The sequence below is a fragment of the Nelusetta ayraudi genome, unplaced genomic scaffold (genome assembly GCF_046127955.1).
Source record: "Nelusetta ayraudi isolate G7.1 ecotype Tasmania unplaced genomic scaffold, CSIRO-AGI_Nayr_v1 ptg000060l, whole genome shotgun sequence".
In the NCBI taxonomy this organism is placed as follows: domain Eukaryota; kingdom Metazoa; phylum Chordata; class Actinopteri; order Tetraodontiformes; family Monacanthidae; genus Nelusetta; species Nelusetta ayraudi.
Genome location: NW_027466110.1, coordinates 595001 through 613945, shown reverse-complemented (window position 1 = coordinate 613945; position 18945 = coordinate 595001). Strand labels below are relative to the sequence as shown.

Genomic DNA, 18945 nt, shown 5'->3' with positions numbered 1-18945 from the left:
TCGCTAAGGATTTGAGAGTATGCCTACTGTATATTCCTATTACACTGGCTATAGAAATGGTAATGTACGTAAATCACAATTTCAATACAGCAATAAGACGGTGATATAACAAATTAAATATAATATATCTTACCTGTTAATAAACTGTAAAGAAACACGTTGAAGCTTTTTCCCTGCTTTAAATTGATCGCTCCACAATTCAACTCATCAGACCTGTAACAGAAAGAGTGGCTGCTGTCTGCCACTGACAGCACACCCAGCTGGCCTGTTGCAGGCCTTGTGTATCTTTGGTTGCCTGCCTAACAGCCTCTTGCATCACACCCTTATCTCTTTCCTGTATATAAGGAGCTATCTATATCACAAACGTCTTCGTGTTCCTAGAGGCAGAGTTGCCAAAGAGATTTGAGACACTATCAGAAGAGCGAGGAGGAAAAGAGAGGAAGATATAAGAGGTCAATTAAGGTGTATATAGTCCTGGAATCATTTGCGAGTCCGTTCCTGAAACAAAATAACAAAAATAAATCTACGTTGTGCTGTTTTAAAGATCTTAAGTCAAGCCAGAGTTTCTACTTTAATTCAAAGACAGAGTCCTGAATACAGTCAATACTGTCTGAAATACCTGCTCTTTCGGTGTGAACACAGCCAATCATCATGACCCGCCTCCCTCTAACCCTCTCCTCTGTGTCTTCTTCTCTCACACCAGCTGAAGAACTCCATGACTTGTTCTTTTTAAACTTTTTTTTTTTTTTTTTAAACTCAAGTCAAGCGTTGCTAAAGAAAGTAAAGATTTTTTTTTTTTTTTTTTTTTTTTTTAAATACTGTCCACAAAAACCACCCACACAAATAAAGTGACAAAGCAGGGCTTGTAGTGTATGGACTTTATTGGCATAACTTTGTTTTACTTACAGTCTCTGCACTTTCAAAAAGAGTATAAAGGTTTTTTTGTCACCCAAACCTAGTGATGCAACTCTTCGTATCATACATAGCACTAGCTTACCGCTTAACTTCAGCAAAGCACGCACACTCTGGTTATGCTGCAGGGCATAGACACAGGCGAAGGTAGAGACGCATATCGTTTGCAGGTCTAAGGCACTGATTTCATCTTCATTGTCAAACCTCCCCCAATTTAGGTACAAGATTTTAACAAAGTGAACACATTTATAAAAAGAAAAAAAAAAGAATCAAACTACTCTCAAAATCACACTGAATGCCATGCACTCCCCAACCCTCCCCAGGCACGCACACACGCACACACACACACACACACACACACACACACACACACACACGCTCGCAGAATTAGTTTGCACTCAGGTATTGGTCGGTCTAAACTACGCTAGCTGATGGTGAGGCTAGTCCTTCTGTTAGAGTGAAGCACAGGTATAGTGTTGTTGCTGGGTCCAGAGGAACGTTTCACCTGGAGAACTTTTGTCATTCAAACATCAAGACTTTGGTTTCGGTACCCGCAGTGTTCTAGTCACACCAGGTCTCAGCTGGTCTTACAGCCGCACACCAGAGAGACTTGATTGAGCGCGACACGGGGACGAGATTGAGATCCGACTTGAGCCAAAAAAGAAACACGCAAAAGCTAAAAAGCTTCGCTGCAAAATCAGAAACAATCAGAAAAAAAAAATTCTGGGGACGAGACCGCCGGACAGAAACAAAGAGAAGTGCATCAATCTTGCAGTGGCCTGATGTGACGACATTAACGTCACCCTCACATCCCAGCTCCTCTTACCAACATGCAGACAGTCAAAACAAACAAACAAACAAACAAACAAAAAAACCCTTCGAGATTCAGGAGAAACATGCTGTGCCAGCTGATCAGCTCTCTTCACTCCTTCTAATTGACCTTTTGGTTCTTGGATACGCAAACCTCGCAACCTTTGCAAATGTTTTCCATAATAACCCCCCCAACCCCGAAAAACACAAAAAAACAGTGGCAACCCAAGGTATGTTTCATAATATCTGTAAAAATATAAGGATGGTAGTAAAAACAGTCTTGTGGCCGCAGGCATAGAGGGAGCGGTAACACACTCAAAACATGACAGTACTGAACACAAGGGAATCCAAGGATACTCTGAGATTGCCCCCGAATCTAGCAAAACATCAATACGCAAACACTTTAACGATGTAAAAAAAAAAAAAAAAAAGTATAATAATTAACATAGTAGAGACACATTAAAAAAAAAGTCTGTTTAATAACGACAAGTGTCTGCAAGGTGAATCAAGTATGGAGGAAGGTTGATGACGTGCATCCTCTCCTACTGTGTCCGTGTCTTAGGCCTCCTTTGTGCTGCCCTTCATCTGTTCCACTGTTTCCTGCATTAAAAAACAGGGGGGAAACAACTCATTAACATGAGGTCAAAGGTCAAGCGTCACATGCGAGCGGTTGCGGGTCAGCTCCAGCGTTTTAATGCAGCATCTTTAGCCAGAGGACCCCCCGCGGCAGAGTAGCATTTGTCCGCAAGCGCATTACATTACACTCCGTCCCTCCTGGAGCACAGCGTGCAGTGACCTCGCTGACTCAGCCGTGGCCTCCAGCCAGAGACGTGGCCCTCTGTCTTACGACCCTAACACTCTCCCTCTCTCTCTCTTTCTTTCCCTCACATAAGCAGGCAAGTAAACGAGCTGACGCTTAACATCAGGCAGTGTTCTACCAATGTCCCGACACCTACTGAGACCGCGTAGGTCATGCCGGCACATTGCTGATGTAGCTGCGTGGAGTACAGCAGAGTCAACGATTCCTTTTGGCTCTTCATTAAATATTGATACTTTACGCAGAAATTCCCAATATTACTCCCGCTGTTCCTCCTGTTTATGAGACAGAGGAAGAAAATGTTGACTTCTTTGTCCGGCCAGTGATTGTTTCATTTGTTTGTAAAATAAATGTAGACATTTTTTGGTTCGGCTGTATAATTTTTTTTTAGAGATCATGCATGGAAGTACAGATTCTCTTTTCTCTCCGGTAGTTGGTTTGTGCTGATTTGCAAATGCTTTTGTTGTCCGGAAACATATTCTTACACGCATTATTAATGATGTCCTGAAGGGTTCTGCGAGCGGACTGTGGAGTTATGGTTCATGCTGATGATTCACAGGCATAATAAGGGAATTGGATCCTGCAAACCAATACAGTTTATTATTTCTTTCCAATATGTGTTGTAGTTAATATATGTATGTAATATTCTGTTATGTGCTATTTGGATTATGTGTATTTATTATGTTCAGTTCCTCGGTTCCTTGTGTGATTTCGTATAGCTGGAAGTTTTTTTTTTCAAAGAAAATGTTATGAAAAGCATTTATGTCTTCAGTTTGCTGATTGGATCACTCAGTGAATCATGTTGTGTTGTGTCATCAGATTGAATTGGTTCAGGACAACAAGTAAAAAAAACAACATATTGCGTAAGCCTCCGATTCCAATTTGAAAGGGATCCAATTTACTTCATCCCATTTGCTGTGTCATTGTCTGCAAAGACGCACCTGGTGCTTGTTGAGCTCGGCCACGCGCAGGTTCCACTCCTCCTCAGTCAGCTCCGCGCCGCCGTCTGTTGTCTCATCCGCGTCCTGTGTTTTGTCTGCAACGGTGCACAAACACACTCAGCCCGTCGCCTTCACGAGGGAACCCGGCTCACGGGCGGGTGAGATTTCCTGCTCCCAGCTGCATCGACCTACCGGTGCAGGTCATGGCAGTGCACACCCAGTTGCCGCATGCGCACACGCAGCTGTTGCACTCCACCTGGGTCTCGGCTCCGTCCTCGTAGGTCTCGTCCTCCAGGGCGCATTCTGCAGGGGGGGTCACATTGCAAAAAAGCTTCAGCGTAAACAGTCATCGTTCCAAACACAAACACAACAGTGTGTGTGTGTGTGTGTGTGTGTGTGTGTGTGTGTGTGTGTGTGTGTGTCCTTGAGCCCGGCTGAAGCTCCAGGGTTTACTGCCCTTAAAGGATATTTGATTGTCCTCTGCTTCCTGTGAACGTTTCCCCAAATCACAAATCAATGATGCCGGGCAAAGTGTCCAAAGTTCGACTTTTAAAAGAAGCAGACTTCACAATAATACTGAACTTTTATTTACTAGCAAGTGCTTACCTTTTAGTTTTCTAATAGATCCCTGCGCCGCAACATGCTGGTCGAGGTAAATCATTTTTAAAGTTTGTTCTAACAGCATCTTGGCATTTCATGTGGCAAGGAGAGATTTAAAACGCGTCGGATTAAAAGGCATGTAGACTTAAAAAAAAAAAAGCGGCAGCGAGGGGCTCGATTAGTCACGCAAGGCGGGAGATAGCAGAATGCCACGACTGCTGCAAGGGGCAACCCGCACATTTTTTCCCCACCCCACTGGCTCAGCGTCTTCCGCTTCCCCTTCCGCCCCCCCGGTTATCCACGTTAGAAGTCTGATCTGGCTCACTGCGAAATCCACCTTCCCCTCCTCACGGCTTACTCTTCTCTGGCGGGTTGAAGCCTGGCTTGAGGCAGTTGAGGAACTCGTCAAAGCTCAGCTTCCAGTCGGCGTTCTCGTCGGAGAGCTCGATGAGGGCGTCCACGCACAGGCTCCTGGGAAGGACAAGCGCACGAAAACGTTAACACCTGCTCTGTGCGCTGAAAATAAATGACACAAGAGACCAGCGGTCAAAAGTTTGGACACATCCCTATGAATGTAAGGTCTTTTCTCTCATTCTCGTGACTATTGGCGTTGCAGTTTCTCACTGAAGGCATCAAAACTACGCATGAACACACAGGGAATTGTAATTATGTAGGAAACAATAAAAGCGTAAAATGTCTCAAACACGTTTTATATTTAAATTCTTCAAAAATATGCACCTTTCATTAAAAAAAAGCATATTCAGAGTTATTTTACATGTTTCTATTTGCTGCATAATTACACATATCTTGCTCATGTATTAAGAGAGAAACAGATATACCGTACTTGTTTATATATATATATATATATATATATATATATATATATATATATATATGTATGTACATGTATATACAGTATATTTATTTTTATACTTCCAATGGAAATAAACATTTTATTAATGTGCTCAGGATGAGGGTCCCTCCAGACCGAAGGTAAGACGGCCGCTGTTAGATAAGATGAAGCTCCTCAAAATAGCAGCGCGAGACACACGCAGAAGTGGATTTGCAAACATGTCCACGGAGGCTTGGTGATACCGAGTGTCAAGGGAAGTTAACCATTGACAGCAACAAACCGCTAGACCAAAATTTGCAACCCCCCACCCCCGGACCCTCCGCCACTGACCTGAGTAGCTTGTTGCTCTCCTGGTCGGCGTAGGACTGCAGCTCGGCGACGGACTCGTTCTGCTGGATGAACTTGAGCAGCTCGGCCGAGTCGAGCTGGGCGTCGCCGTTATCGTATGACTGCGGCGGAAACACAGTTCAGAGAATTAAAAAAAAAAAAAGGCGAGCAAGTACTTCCATAACTCATTCAGTCTGATCTATGAAAAATTGATCATGTTGTAAAAATTTGGCTTCTGGTTTAATAATGAGGACGAGTGCATGAATAATTTGTGCTTTTGATATTTAAAGGCACTCATTGCCAGGAAGTGCTGCCTAACACTTGAGCTGAGTGTATTATTTCTATTTCTACACACTTTTTTTTGAGTCTTTGTGCAACACTTTTATTGTGAGGATATTTTAAAATGATGTGTGAAGAGTTAGAAGAACTTATTGTGCCACCACTGCTATACTGTTTGATTTGAGGAGCTGAAGAAAATATCTGTGTCAACGGAGCTCAGATCACCCAAAAACAAAACAAACACCAGACAATTAGCAGTCACGTCGCTTTGATAAATCTGAGGCACACTGTCATGACGCGACAGAGCGGATAAATAAACAAGGTCAACGAGCCCATGAGGCTCTCTGAAAGTCGATAAAGTGACAGGGGATCCCTCATAAAACTGAGTTATTGCCACGCACTGGCACGCTTGAGGGATCCGTCATATAAATCCTGGGATACGGGGCTTTTTTATTGAGCCGGGACTTTAGAGTCGACCAACACGCGTGAATAAAAAAAAGGAAGAAGGTCCGGCAGAAGCTGTGTGAGTCAGATTTCGGAGCCGAGGTGCCCACCTTGAAGTATTTGAGCAGGATGTCGGAGAAGTTGGAACCCTTGACAAACCAGCCGTCAGGCACGACCTCGGTGTGCAGCCACTGGATCACACGGCTCCTCAGCTCGTTGCGGTCGGCGGCATAGCAAACAACTGCGGGAGGTGGAAGTTCAGGTTTAATGAAAAGAGAGACAGAAATTCCAACGCTCCGTTTCAACGCTAAGCCCGCTGCTTCACTGCAGCGACTGTGACCTTTCAGGCTGATCATATAATAATTATTGCGCAGATAAAAGTTTGATATCCAACTTTACACTTCCCCAAACCATAACCTGAATTTACAAACAGCGCAGAGTCAACACACAGTCTACGCAGTGAAAACAAAAACAAAAACAACATGTTCGGAATCATGATCCTCATGTCATTAAGACTTTCCACGACAGCCTGTCTCTTCAGGACGACGTCGTGCATGAACACTTTTAAACTTACCTGGGCTCGCTGCAGCCTGCTCGGTCTTCTTCTCTAAAGGGGGTTGAAAGAGACAAGAGGGATTCTTGTGAAAAACCAAAACAAACAGTTAATGGCAACTGATTTTATTCAGATTCAAGAACTCGGAAGCGGGAATGACGAGTGTTTGATTCCAACTAGGGCCCTTCTGTGAGTTTGCATGTTTTCTATGTATCTCTGTGGGTTCTGCAGCTTCCTGCTACAGTCCAAAGATGAGGCTGAATGGGTTACAGGTGAAAATGGTTCCTTGTTTTTAATCTGGCCTTGGGATAAACTGCCGACTTGTCCAGTGTGCTGCACCCCAAACACTCCAAGTGACGGAGAGGCTCTGATAAAAAAAAAAAAAAAAAGAGGCAAATTCACCCGTCTGCTACCCGGCACTTGGCCAAAGGTCAGCGACGAGGGCGACACCAGATAACTTCATTCCATTACCGGCGTCTCTATCACAGCGCTGATCGGATCAATGTTCAGCGCAGCAGGGACACCAAGCAGGATGACATCAGCAGGGAGTGAAAGTTCACCGGGGATATTCATGAGAGGAGCTCGGGTGTGTTTCGTTCCTCCTCGTAGATCACTTATCAGCTAATGTGAATTGCGGCCGTTGACTCAGGGTCAACCATGTCGTGGCGGCTCAATAAACGCAGTCACTGTCTAGTTTGCGCTTGTGCTGCAATAATAAAGCTATTTTGATTTTGATACGCAACAATCACTAATTTTTCGCCACTCGATGCCTCGGGATTGCGCATGTGCCAATCGGACGCACGTTATTGGTGCGAATATCGACAGCGAGCTCAATGTCCTGATAAAAAAAATATTGTGTGTTTCAAAGGAGTTAACTGCACTCGTCGAAAGACCACTTCAGGTCATGTTGCACAATTTAAACCCACAGAACATAACTGCTCGCTCCCCTCTTGTGGAAGCTGAATACTTCACAGCTGCTGTAAACTGGAGCCTGCTTTCATCTTGAGAGAAGAAAAAAAATAAAGAGCTTGCAAAGTCACAGCTGTGGTTTAGCCAGTGAGGGAAAGTTGCCACAATGACAGTTTTGAAAAACTCTGCAATTGTTCATGACCTAAAGATCCTCTGTTGACCTGCTTAAAGACACAGTTTGAAGGGCCAGTGCTTCAGATGTAGTTGCAAGAGAGTGTATTTCGGACAGTGGGAGTGTTAATCACTGGTCTGATGTCCAACTTGGTCTCACGTCTCTTCAATAGCAGCTGTGATGTGAGGCAAAAAAATCCCACAAACCATGTTGAGGAATTGGCCGTCCAATGGGGCCTTCTTACAAATGGACTCGCTCTGAGTGAAGGAGAACAAATTTATATTTCTTTTTGGTGGTTTTATCTAACCAAAACTTTGCAATTATGTGCTTTTTTAAAATGACATTTAAAACCAAATAAGTCACCACAGGGCCTTTAAGGCTCCTTAAGGGCTTTCTAACGCGAGTTCAATTTTATTCTGCTTATTGGAAAATGTTATTGTTTTTTTTCTGTGTATTCAGCATTGCCAAACACTCTAAGAAAGCTGTCTTATAAGAGTGGGATGGTATTTGAATCCCCCTTCGGATCATTGGAAATGTGTCTTCAAAACTAGCTGCGGTGGAAAACACGATCTAAAAACAAATGAAAGCTCTGCAATGTTTTTTTTGCCACTGGTATTGCCGCTGCTCGTACCCTGGCAGTGTCCATCATGGGCCACCTGGATCTTCAGTCCCGTCAGACAGGCGTCCCTGTGGAGTTCACAGTGGTTCCTGTAGGTCTTGCTGTTGCTGCCGCACACTGACCTCTTGTGGGGCTTGCAGCTCTGAGGACAAAAACAAAACAAAACAAGAGTCAAAGAGTGCATAATTAAAAACAAAAAAAAACAAAACAACCAACAATTTCCTCAGCAGCAGTCTGCAGGTTCTCACCTCTATGCACAGGCAGCTGGGCTCGCCCTTCTCGTTCACGGCGCACTCCCTGCCGGCCCCGCAGAACACGTTGGCGCACACTTTGCTCTTGCTGTGCACCTCCTGAAAGAGAAGGAGGACATCGCCGCTGGGTTTTATATTTTTTACAGGCTGACTGCACACAAGGTGGCACTGTTGATCCCTCATTGACGGCCCGTCTCAGAAGAGCAGCGCTGCACGCACCGATGTCGAGAGGTTGGTCCCTCTTCTGTACACAGACGGCGTTAAATATCACAAGATGAAGCCATTTCAAACAAGGCTGCAACTGATTTTGCCCTTTCGCTTGATGGACGACATGATGGAAGATACTTCTGACTCCTCGGGAACGACTGTAAACTGTGAAACATGATCCTGATGTTGTTCTTTTTAAGCTAAAACGAACGCAAGACTTTTGTTTTGTCTGTTTAACTCAACAAATACACAGTTTGAGCATATTTTAAAGGGTTGAAAAGGCTCAAAGTCCAGCCCATGAGTAGTTAGAAGGCAACATGACGGCAACGCAGACGACTGGAAGCCACTTTTAAAAAAAGAATGTAAATAAAGAGCCAGAAGTCTGGAGTGTAATTAAACAACAGGATGCTGCTCGCTCAACAGCCGGGATGTTTACGGCAGCTTTATCTACAGTGTGTTCCACAGCTTTGCGGTAACTATGGTGATGACCGCAGAGGACAATAACACAAATGTCAGCCGAGGAGTCCTCCCAGTCAGGCATCTTCTTGGATCCCTGCAGATCTTTTTTCTTTTTCTTTTTTAGGCAGATTCATTCGAGTTGCGGGTGATCACATCAGTTTAGACTGTGTGTCAACCATCTTTTTTGCTGTCCTCTTGCATCTGTTTCCTGTCTTCTGGTTGCCTCACCAGCTGGCACATCCACTCTGTCTAAAAACAGAGCAATAAAGAGATGCACCTGACGGGACGAAGCCGGCGGACTAACGACTTTGCATTCCTGAGCTGACGTAGCGCAATTAACCCAACATGTGCTCTAGCCAGCAGCAGCAGCACCACCACCACCTGCAGCAGCAGCAGCAGCACAGACCAGCTAAAGAAGAAACAACACTGATGTTATGAAAAACCATGGCATATTGTTCCACCACGTATCTACAGCGGCCTTGGAGTGTTGGTGATTTTACCCTGATGTCACAGCAGCTATAAGAAGGAATAGGGGCCTAGTGGGACAATAGAAAACGCATTAACGCCTTTAATGTTTCAAAGATGCTAGATAGAGATAGAAATAAGTCTTCTATACTGGGCCTTTAAATATGGAAGATGACTTTTTAAGTGTGCTGCATCAGCAGCAGCCGTACATCTGATAGTCAGGGATTCATTTATTATAATATTTATTTCAAGCTAAAATTATTTTTGCATTCGAGGGAGAATACGGAGATACAAACTGCAGAGATTGTTTTTTTTTTCCATCACAACTTTGGCACTGACTTTGCGCCGGCAGAGAAAAACTTTATATAAATGTTTCAGAGGATCATTTTTCAAGTGAGAGCTCTGTGGCTGAGGAAATAGGGCCAGAAAACAGGTCAATAAGTCTGGATTGATAATAAAATACTGTAACGCCTTGGCACAGTTTAGTCCATGTTCTGGGAAATGGGCTCTAAAACATTCTTTTACAATAACTAATGGGTGTTCGCCTAAACTAATTAAAAGCACTGGTAAACAGCAAATTCCAGCTTTTAGAACAAAAGACTGGGACGTGGATGAAGGCTCATGATTATTTAAAAATGTTTCGCAATTTTTCTGTTGTTTTTTCATTGGCCCAGCAGGCCCACCCCTCAGGTCCTTCTCTTCTCCTCTCTCTCTTGTGGACTCATCTAAAGCCTTTTGTTTCTCCATCTTCTTCTTTTGTTTGTCTGCTGAGGAGCAGTGCCAGCGCTCTGATTCAACCCCGGCTCCGAAGCCGACCAATCACGGCGCGCCAGCAGAGAGGTGCCTTCTGATCCTCATTACCTCCAGCTCTGCGTCGTTGTGTACTCTAGTGTGTGTGTGTGTGTGTGTGTGTGTGTGTGTGTGTGTGTGTATGTGAACAGGGTGTTTCCACATCTGGAGTCTGAGCTGTGTTTTTCTTCGGGCCCATTCCCATGCTCTGTTAATTCACTCCCCCCCCTCCTCCAGACTCCCCCCCCCCCCCCCTCTCCTACAGCCGCCGTTTCCTGTACGAGCGAGACAGAAAGTTGGCTTTCAGCGCAGCGGCGCACGTGAGCCGGCTTCCAAGACTCGCTGTGTGTGACTGTTTTTTTCTTTTTTTTTTCGTGCGTGAGGCCTGGTTCTGGTATGTAGGTTAAAATGGATTCTCCAGACCAAACGCTCACAAGCTTCGCTCGTGACGGAACGCAACAAGATGGATGCAAAAGGGGAGGAGGTGGAGGGAGGAGGAGTGTCACATGCACTTTATTGCAGCGTGGAGGCTCGAACCTGACGGTAGGGGACGGGGGGGGGGGGGGCGGGGGACCAGATCTGAGGTTTCTGTTCAGTTCCAGACACCCACAAGCTCGCTTGCACTCTGAGGTTGAGGTCATGGAAAAAAAATGTTCAAAGCGAAGCCGGCGGCTTTGAGCGCGTCGGACAATTCCGTTTGTTAGACACAGATGTCCTGGAAGCCTGTTGAAACCCAGAGAAACCTCCGATGAGAACATGAATAATGGATGGGATCTTTACGCCGCGCAGGTATCAAAGGTGCAGAGCTCCGTCTGTGCGTCTCTCGCTGGTTCAAAAAAAAAAAAGAGGATTCCTGACATTTAGCTAATGAACGCGGGCATGTGGGCCCTCCTCTTTCCAATCTACCTACCCCCCCCACCCATCCCCCTGCCGCCAGCTGATTCAATTGGATTGTTGCTATGGTGAGAGAGCGAGCCTGGCCCCCCCCCTGTTGTGGCACGATCACGCAAGCGTCAATCAAAAGAGGCGCATGAAAACGAGCCCCGTAATGAGATCGCCGAGGAGCTTGTTGTTTGGATTTCTGAGTACTGACGATGGGCAAAGCGGCCGTAATGGCGCAGAACCAATCTGCAACGCGCTGGTGGCTCTCCGACGTGATAAATCACGGCAGGGTGCGCGTAGGAACCTCGACGCAGCCTGCAAACAGGACTGGGCACACGTGCGGCGAGGGTGAATGCATTTATCAGCACGCCTGAATCGAGGTTTTGCACCGAAGGGCTGCAGAGCTAACGATCCGGCTAGAATTAAAGGAAAACCAGAGAGCACAAATTACCGCCACGGCCGCCGCTGATGGATTACCTTCGACGAGAGGCACAGAAAACGTTGGCATTTAGCAGCGGAGCTGGTGGCAGAACCTAAAGCTCCCTATTTTCCCCGGGATTCACTACAAACAATGAGGCCTCGTGTTGAAAAGGGACAAGAAGAACCAGCACATGGAGACCAGAGGCCAGACAACTGACTGTGTGGGCAAAAATGCAGCCATGCTAGTTAACAGTACTAGTTAATACTAACTAATCACCGGCACCACACAACATAAAGTCACACTACAGGTCCAGTTATGTTGCGTGAGCCTCCCCCCTCTGCCCTGCGAGGCCACAGACTCAGACCAGCAGGAAAAGGCTGTAAACAGCAGCAGATGGTGAAGAGGTCAGAGAGGACGCTGCTGAAGTGGCGTTTTTTTTTTTGTTTTGTTTTGTTTTTTCAAACTGGCTGCCGTCTCACATTATAAAACTGACATAAAAACCCCAGGCTGCCATTGGCAGAGGTTCTGTTGAACAGAGCTGTGCAGAACCGCCAGCCACAAGGCGGTGACGCGTGACCGATACCAACCAATCCGAAGTCGCAAAATCTGCCTGCAAAAGGCAGGTGGTTGAGCCGATCCCCCAATTACCGTGTTTTGTCCTTCCAATAGGCTCCTTTCCAACAGGTTGACGAGCCCTACAGATCCAGAGAAGTGTCGACCCGGCAGTTATCATCAGGCTGGCTGGGAAAGCGCAGACGACAAACAACCCAGCTCATCTCGCTCGCTACGGCGGGAGCGACGGGGGCTCCCGAACATATGGCGCGCTGATTGGAAGGCGCTCAGAGACCCGGCGGAGAGAAGAGCCGCGCATAATTGACGAGACAAGCGGAGGCGACGCAGGGGGACGGATGTCGCGCGCGGCTCCCACCGCGCTAACGCGCTCTGGAGAAAATGTCTCTTTAACTCGAGTTGCCTGCTCGTCCCCTGCGAGGCGGGCGTTAAGAAAAACTTCAGTGCGAAAACAAACTCCCGACATCCTCGCCGTGGGTGTCCCACTTGAGCAAATATTCATAAGCGCTGGAGCTCTGATGAGAAACTGGATCTCGAGAGGGTGAGAGGATGAGAACAATGAGCGGCGCTCGGCACGCAGAGGGTGAGTGTGTTTGTGCGCGCACGTGGGCCTACACACGTTTTTAACAGGGATGCTTGGAGTCCAGCCATCGTTTCCTTCTCCGAATCCGCTGGTAAAAAAAATCTGCGCTCCAAGCCGTCGGCTTCTGAGTGTTTCCGCTTGCGAGTCCACCTGGCCTCCCTCTCGCCGCTGCCGCCGCCGTGCCCTTTTACGGCATGAGGAGGCACGCCACTGGACTGAGACCGGCCTCTCGGAGCGAGACGGAAGTCAGGGCGGGAGGCGGGCGAGGGGGGAGAAGCGAGGGGGGAGAAGCGAGGGGGGAGAAGCAGGGAAGCGTGCAGGAGGCTGACATAGTGAGAAGCAGGTGAAGGGCTGAGAGCCGGGTGAGGAGGCGGAGCCGGGAGGTCAATTTGTCTCCTTCCACGTGTTGAAGATATTCTTTATCATATCATTATGTATTATTTATCTTTCTTTTACCGCAGCTCTGAGCCTAAAGGAAGAAGAATGAAAAACGGATGAAACGTGGAATCTGCAGGACGCTCCCTGCTTGCTCATCCACAAACTCCACGATCAAACCGCCTCACAGCTTCACCTCCTCCATCGCCCGCACATGTTTTTGTGTCCGTGTGCAGCCCTGTACGGCCCGCCCCCATTGATCCAGCAGGCCATCCTGTTCCCACAATGCACCTTTCCCCCCCCTAATTAGCATAAAACGCATTGATTTACAGCCTGCAAACAGCTCCGGCGCCCGTCAATGCGCCGCAGTGACAAGCGGCGAGGATGAAGGTTGAAAGCGAACCACCGACAGAAACCCCCTCGCACGCTGGCTGACAGACGGCACGTCGCCGCACGCATAATCAGCTGGTTCTGCCCGTTAGACACGCGTAACGTCATTTTAACGAATCCTCATTCAGCGCCACCCTATTAAATCCTTTTTAACGCCGGGGCCTCGCTGGAGATTGTTGTTGGAGACATTTGATAGCGCCGCGCACTGGAATTGAAGAGCCGTAATTGATTTTCTCTGCGGCCGCAGCACTGAATCCAGCGAGTGTACATCGCAGACGTGCCGGCGCTGATATGAATACGGCATAAACACTTGCGATGAACATATCGATATGCGCTGCGTTAGGGCGGTAGCGCAGGGCTGTTTGCGCTGCCACAGAGCTTCTGGCATAAAACATTTTGATGATGAAAATGTATATGTACAGTGTAGTAGGCGGTTGTATAACTTCATTAAAGATAAATAGAGGCTGAGTTTTCATTCACTGGCGCTTGCACTTCCATAAAGAGCGGCTACACTGTGTTACTGCGTTGCCCAGAGTGAGGTTTTTTTTTTCTTTCTAAGTCTGGGGATTGTTACCCTGACATCCGCTACAGCTGGTATGAAAATGATTTGGCATCAAATGGGACATCAGAAGACGAGGGTTTAGCATCAAAGTGGCCTTTTCCAGGTGGAATTTACTAATGAGGGGAAAAACATCGGAGGAGTGATTCTTTCTGTACGCGGAGCTGCAAATATGTCGTTTGACAGCTCTGGCTAAAGGCCTGCCAGCGCTAAACGGAAAAGGTACCAGTTTGTTTTTGTTTTTTTGTTTTTTTTAAAAAATGCTTCATCATCATCACTTGGCGCTTGTGAGACACAACAGAAAAAAAGAAAAAGTCGGAATTCAGAAGATGCTGAAAATGATCCAGCGTGCAACGCTGAGCTATGTTGAGAATTTCTGTGACAACCACAAAGTAAAAACGTTCACTTCATTAATATGACTTGGTTCCTAATACACCTAATTCCTAATTAATTTACAAGAGTGTAAAATGAACAGAGTACAAACTTATAAACGCTAAATAAAAAACTAAACTACACTAAAATCTCCAAAAAAAGCAAGGCCAGAGTTTCCTGGAGGGAGGTTTTCTAGTTGGATCGAGGTGAAGGAACGGCCGTGGAGTGAGTCAGGAGGGAAGGGGTTACATTCCTCAGCTATGTCGCGCCTCAGCCGGGGTCTGACAGAGTTCGACTTGAGCCAAAACCTCAGCAGTATTTAGGTCAGAGAGGAACCCCTGCGCTCCGCCGTCTCGTCCCTCCGACTCGGGGCTCGTCGAGCGCCTGTCGGCGTTGGTGAGACGAGGCGGCGACGTCAAGGGGAGTGGGGGGGAGAAAAAGACACAGAGGACCAGTGGGAGTAAAAAAAAAAAAAAAGAGATCCCCATTCCTCGCGTCTCCTTCCTATTAGCTGCTAGAAAAGTGGGGCACAAAAAGAACAAGAAACCCACTCGGAGAAACTTCTCCTATTAGGAATCTACTCCGCCGGGCAGCAAACACAAACCATCATCAGCTTGCGGAATTTCCCTTCAATAATTAAAAAGGACCTCATTCTTCTCCTTCCCCCCCTACCCCCGCTCAGATCTATGGCTGCACCTTCATACATATCAAATCACGTTCGGTCTCATTTCATCTGCAACTTGACAGCCTCTTGAGGTGTGACACACAGAACGACGGCGCCGCGCCGGGTATTAAATCACCAGGGCGACGCGCTCTGACGGGCTGCCTGCGAGCGAGCCGAGAGGTCTGCTTAGCAGTTTAGTGCCTTTACACGAGAAGCGGCGGACGGCAGAAACTGGCGGAAACAAGCACCCGGAATGAGAGAGGAAAAAAAATCTGGAAAAAACGCTCTGAGAAACAAAGAAGGCAGCGTTTCTGCACAGATTATTGTTCATCTGTTTCTCATTCAGTGCCAGAAGAACGCAACCGCGGAGAGGGCGGTGATGTCAGCGCTTTTAGTCAGACTCCCTCCTAGTCCCAAAACCGAAGCGGAGGAGCGACACTCCCGCCGCACCTCCAGAAGGAGGGCGAGAAAGAAAGGGGCGAAGAAAGGCCGAGATGGAGAGATGAGAGCGGTGAGCGCTGGAGGGAAAGCGAGCGAGCAGAGAAAAAGCAGGAAATAAGTCACGGCCGAGGCAGAGCCACATCTGCAGCTGGTTAGAAACACGGCACCAGGCCCAGTCCCCCTCCCCCACGACGGTGACACTCTAGGGAGACAAAAGTGTCCCCTGTGTGCCCCCCCCGCCCCCACCTCACCCCACCCAGTGACGTCACACGTCCGCCTCCTCTGCTGTGTCATGCACGCAGATTTCTCTTCCCTCCTTCGACTCAAACACATTTCTTTCTTGCTGTCTTTTCTTTTTCCACTTTGTCACCTCTTTCACCCCTTTGCCCTGTTTCTGGGCATTTTTCCACTGCCAGGAACAGAGGGAGGTAGGGCGGGCGCTCCCTCCCTCTGGGGGAAATGAGAACTTTCTCTGGCCTGCTCCGTCTCTGAGGCCAGTATCGGGGCTGGTGTTTGGAGAGGGAAGTGGGGGGGGGGGGGGGGACCTGTTTGCAGAAACCTCCTGAAACTGTTTAGAGCGCGCGCGGCCCTTAGGAAGAAAAAAAAAAATCCATTGTCCTTTGTGCGATGGCACCGCGACGCTACATCCGCTCGACTGAAAGTGGGGCACGGAACATGTTTGTCTTTGCTTTGGTCTCTCCCCACGGTGCACGTAAACCTTCTTGCATGCTTGTTACCAGAGGATGAAAAACCAGCACATAAAAGGTCCCATCATTCTACCAATGAGACGGTTCTGCAACTGCTATCTGATCTCGCAGCTTCGTTGTACATCAGTACGACGAAGCACAAGTCATTTACCTGTGGACTGTCTGGAGGATATAGAGAAAGAGAGTCCATCCTTTATCCAAAGTCTGAGCTAAAACACATCAAATCTACCCTTTGTGATGTCATGAAGAGCACAGATACTTCTTCTTGGTAGTTATATCCCTATAGAACACCTACAACCAGGTGTTCCTTGGTGGACGTAAATGTTAATTAATGGTAATTGTTTTATTTTGTGGTGCTGCCTGTCTTGGGCAGGTCTCCCTAGAAAAGGAGATTTTTAATCTCAATAGTGACTTCCTGGTTAACTAAAGTTTATTCATTCATTCATCTTCAATACCTGCTTATTCCTATTCAGGGTCACGTGGGTCTGCTGGAGCCTATCCCAGCTGTCTTAGGGCGAAGGCAGGGTGACACCCTGGACAAGTCGCCAGTTCATCGCAGGGCCTAACTAAAGTTTAGATTAAAGAAAATAATGTTGCTCCGCCCCCTCTGAGGCCACCTTGTTTTAGTGCCTGTTCAAACAAGTGCAAGGTTTTAGCATTGTTTTAGCCTGGGCAAAGCTAAAAACTTATGCAGGAGCTTTTAAAACAAAAACATATCGTGTTTTCTTCAGATTTTCAAGGTTCAGAGTTTTTTGAAATATTCATCGTGTGAGACCCCCCCGACCACCGTCGTCTGGGGTGAAAAAACAAAGCTAAAAGGCAGAATGCGCAAAGAGTGCACAACACGGGAGCTGTAATGGAACCATCAGTAAGTAGGCTGACCTCAGAGTTCGGATTGCGTTGCACCGTTTTCTATAACGTGCAGGAATGAGGCTGCATGAATAAACCAGGTGCGACTGCATGTTAACTCAATGAGCTGAATAGATTCATGCTCTCGAGCGGCCCGCTGCTCCGGGTGTGAACCTCGGTTCATGTCTTAAACATCAACGCTCAACTTAGCCCCCGTAGCGAGCGCCGCAGCGAGCGCCGCAGCGGCGACTACAGCAGACTGTCGGGAAAAAAAAAATATGGAGAGATATCAAAGGCTCTTTTTCAGAACGCGGAGCTGGGAGCCCCCACAGCGGATGAATCACTGGCAACGTGAACCACGTGAAAACTGCACTTTCAGACAAAAGCGGCCCCCTCTGCTCTGCGCGGGCCTTGCTAGCGGCTAATCAGGCTCGCGCTACTCATCATCAAAGTCAAAGTCACGGAAATCACAACAGTTTTTTCCACCCGAAATGTCTCGCTTGTGACTTTGATTCATTGCCTGGTGTTTGGAGGAATTAAAAGGGACAAGGAGAACCCGTCCCCTTAAATTAGCCGCTCCCCGGAGCGCGGTCACCTTCCCCCCCTCAGTGTGAAGCGACTCTGCCGTCCCCGCCAGTCCAGCGCGTCAAACTTTTTTTTTCTTTTTCTTTTTTGCATACGTGTGCAGGGATGACGTGTTACATATTCATTATCCCTTTGAGCCAGGGCCCCGGCCACCGCTCTTTGTCATTAGCGTGCGCGAGCGAGGGGAGCGAGGGTGCGTGCGCGCTAATTCATGCGTGCGGAGCCTTTGGAGCGCAGAGTGCCAGTAATGATAAGACACCGGCGCAGCTGGCAAGCCAAACGAGCACTTCTTTTATGACGAGCCAGGAGTGAAGAAGGGAACACACTCGCCGACGTGACACACACACACACATAATACAACTTCCCCTCCCTTCCATACCCCCCCCCTCCTTCACCCCCCCCAGCTACACAGCCAAGCCTTACCTCACCCTCAATCTCCCAGCCTGTAATTGCATGACTGGTGCTCTGTCTCCTCTCTGCTCTGCATCGCTCCATCTCACCGTCCTCCTCCTCCTCCAAGATCCCTGCACCGGCGATCCGTTTGGCTGGATGCTGGGCCCACAGTAATTAGAGCAGGCTGACACCGGCAGAGGACACGGCGTCCCCTCGCACTCACGTTCCCCACACCTGGGTGGATATTTTTAGATGGCTGGGGTTTTTTTTGTGTGTGTGGGAGCAGGGAGGCTGTGGCGCCCGTTTTAATTCGACGGTGTTTTACCAGTATGTGTTTCTGGGCAGTCAGAAATGAGAAAAGTGAGGAAAATCAGTCCTTTGTGATGTCACAAAGGGCACACACACCTCTGGCCGAATGTCAGTAACAAACTCCCTCGGCCAGGTTTTCATTCCTTCCTCCATTAAAACAACTGGAAGGTCCAAACAAAGTCTCCTAGAGCCTCTTAGCTCTCTAAGCTAAAGCTGGGCTGTAAACACGGGGCTAAATGTGGCGCCGTGTGCAGCTGATATGTGACGCTCTACAGAGCCATTTAAATAACTAACAATAGAAATAAACCAGAACCCGCCGCCATCCCCGGCGAACTTCCTCTCGACATCAACATTTCACAGGGTAGAGATATAAAAATCAACCGCAGAGTCACTCCCCCCTGTCAGCACTGCCGGTGCTGGATAACACAATAACACAAC

At 47.6% G+C, this 18945-nt stretch overlaps 1 protein-coding gene across 1 annotated transcript in view; it reads right to left on the bottom strand.

Annotated features, from left to right (window-relative positions):
• Positions 1–863: 863 nt before the first annotated feature.
• LOC142897483 (follistatin-related protein 1-like) overlaps positions 864–18945 on the bottom strand; it is a 21896-nt gene continuing 3814 nt past the window's right edge. Inside the window, exons 3-11 of the mRNA XM_076039862.1 lie at positions 8485–8586; positions 8249–8378; positions 6558–6590; positions 6094–6224; positions 5264–5382; positions 4439–4551; positions 3673–3783; positions 3481–3575; positions 864–2322 (exon numbers count right to left, since the gene is read on the bottom strand). Of these exons, the coding sequence (XP_075895977.1) occupies positions 2281–2322; positions 3481–3575; positions 3673–3783; positions 4439–4551; positions 5264–5382; positions 6094–6224; positions 6558–6590; positions 8249–8378; positions 8485–8586 (876 nt within the window). The 3' untranslated portion in view covers positions 864–2280. The remainder of the gene's footprint in view (positions 2323–3480; positions 3576–3672; positions 3784–4438; positions 4552–5263; positions 5383–6093; positions 6225–6557; positions 6591–8248; positions 8379–8484; positions 8587–18945) is intronic.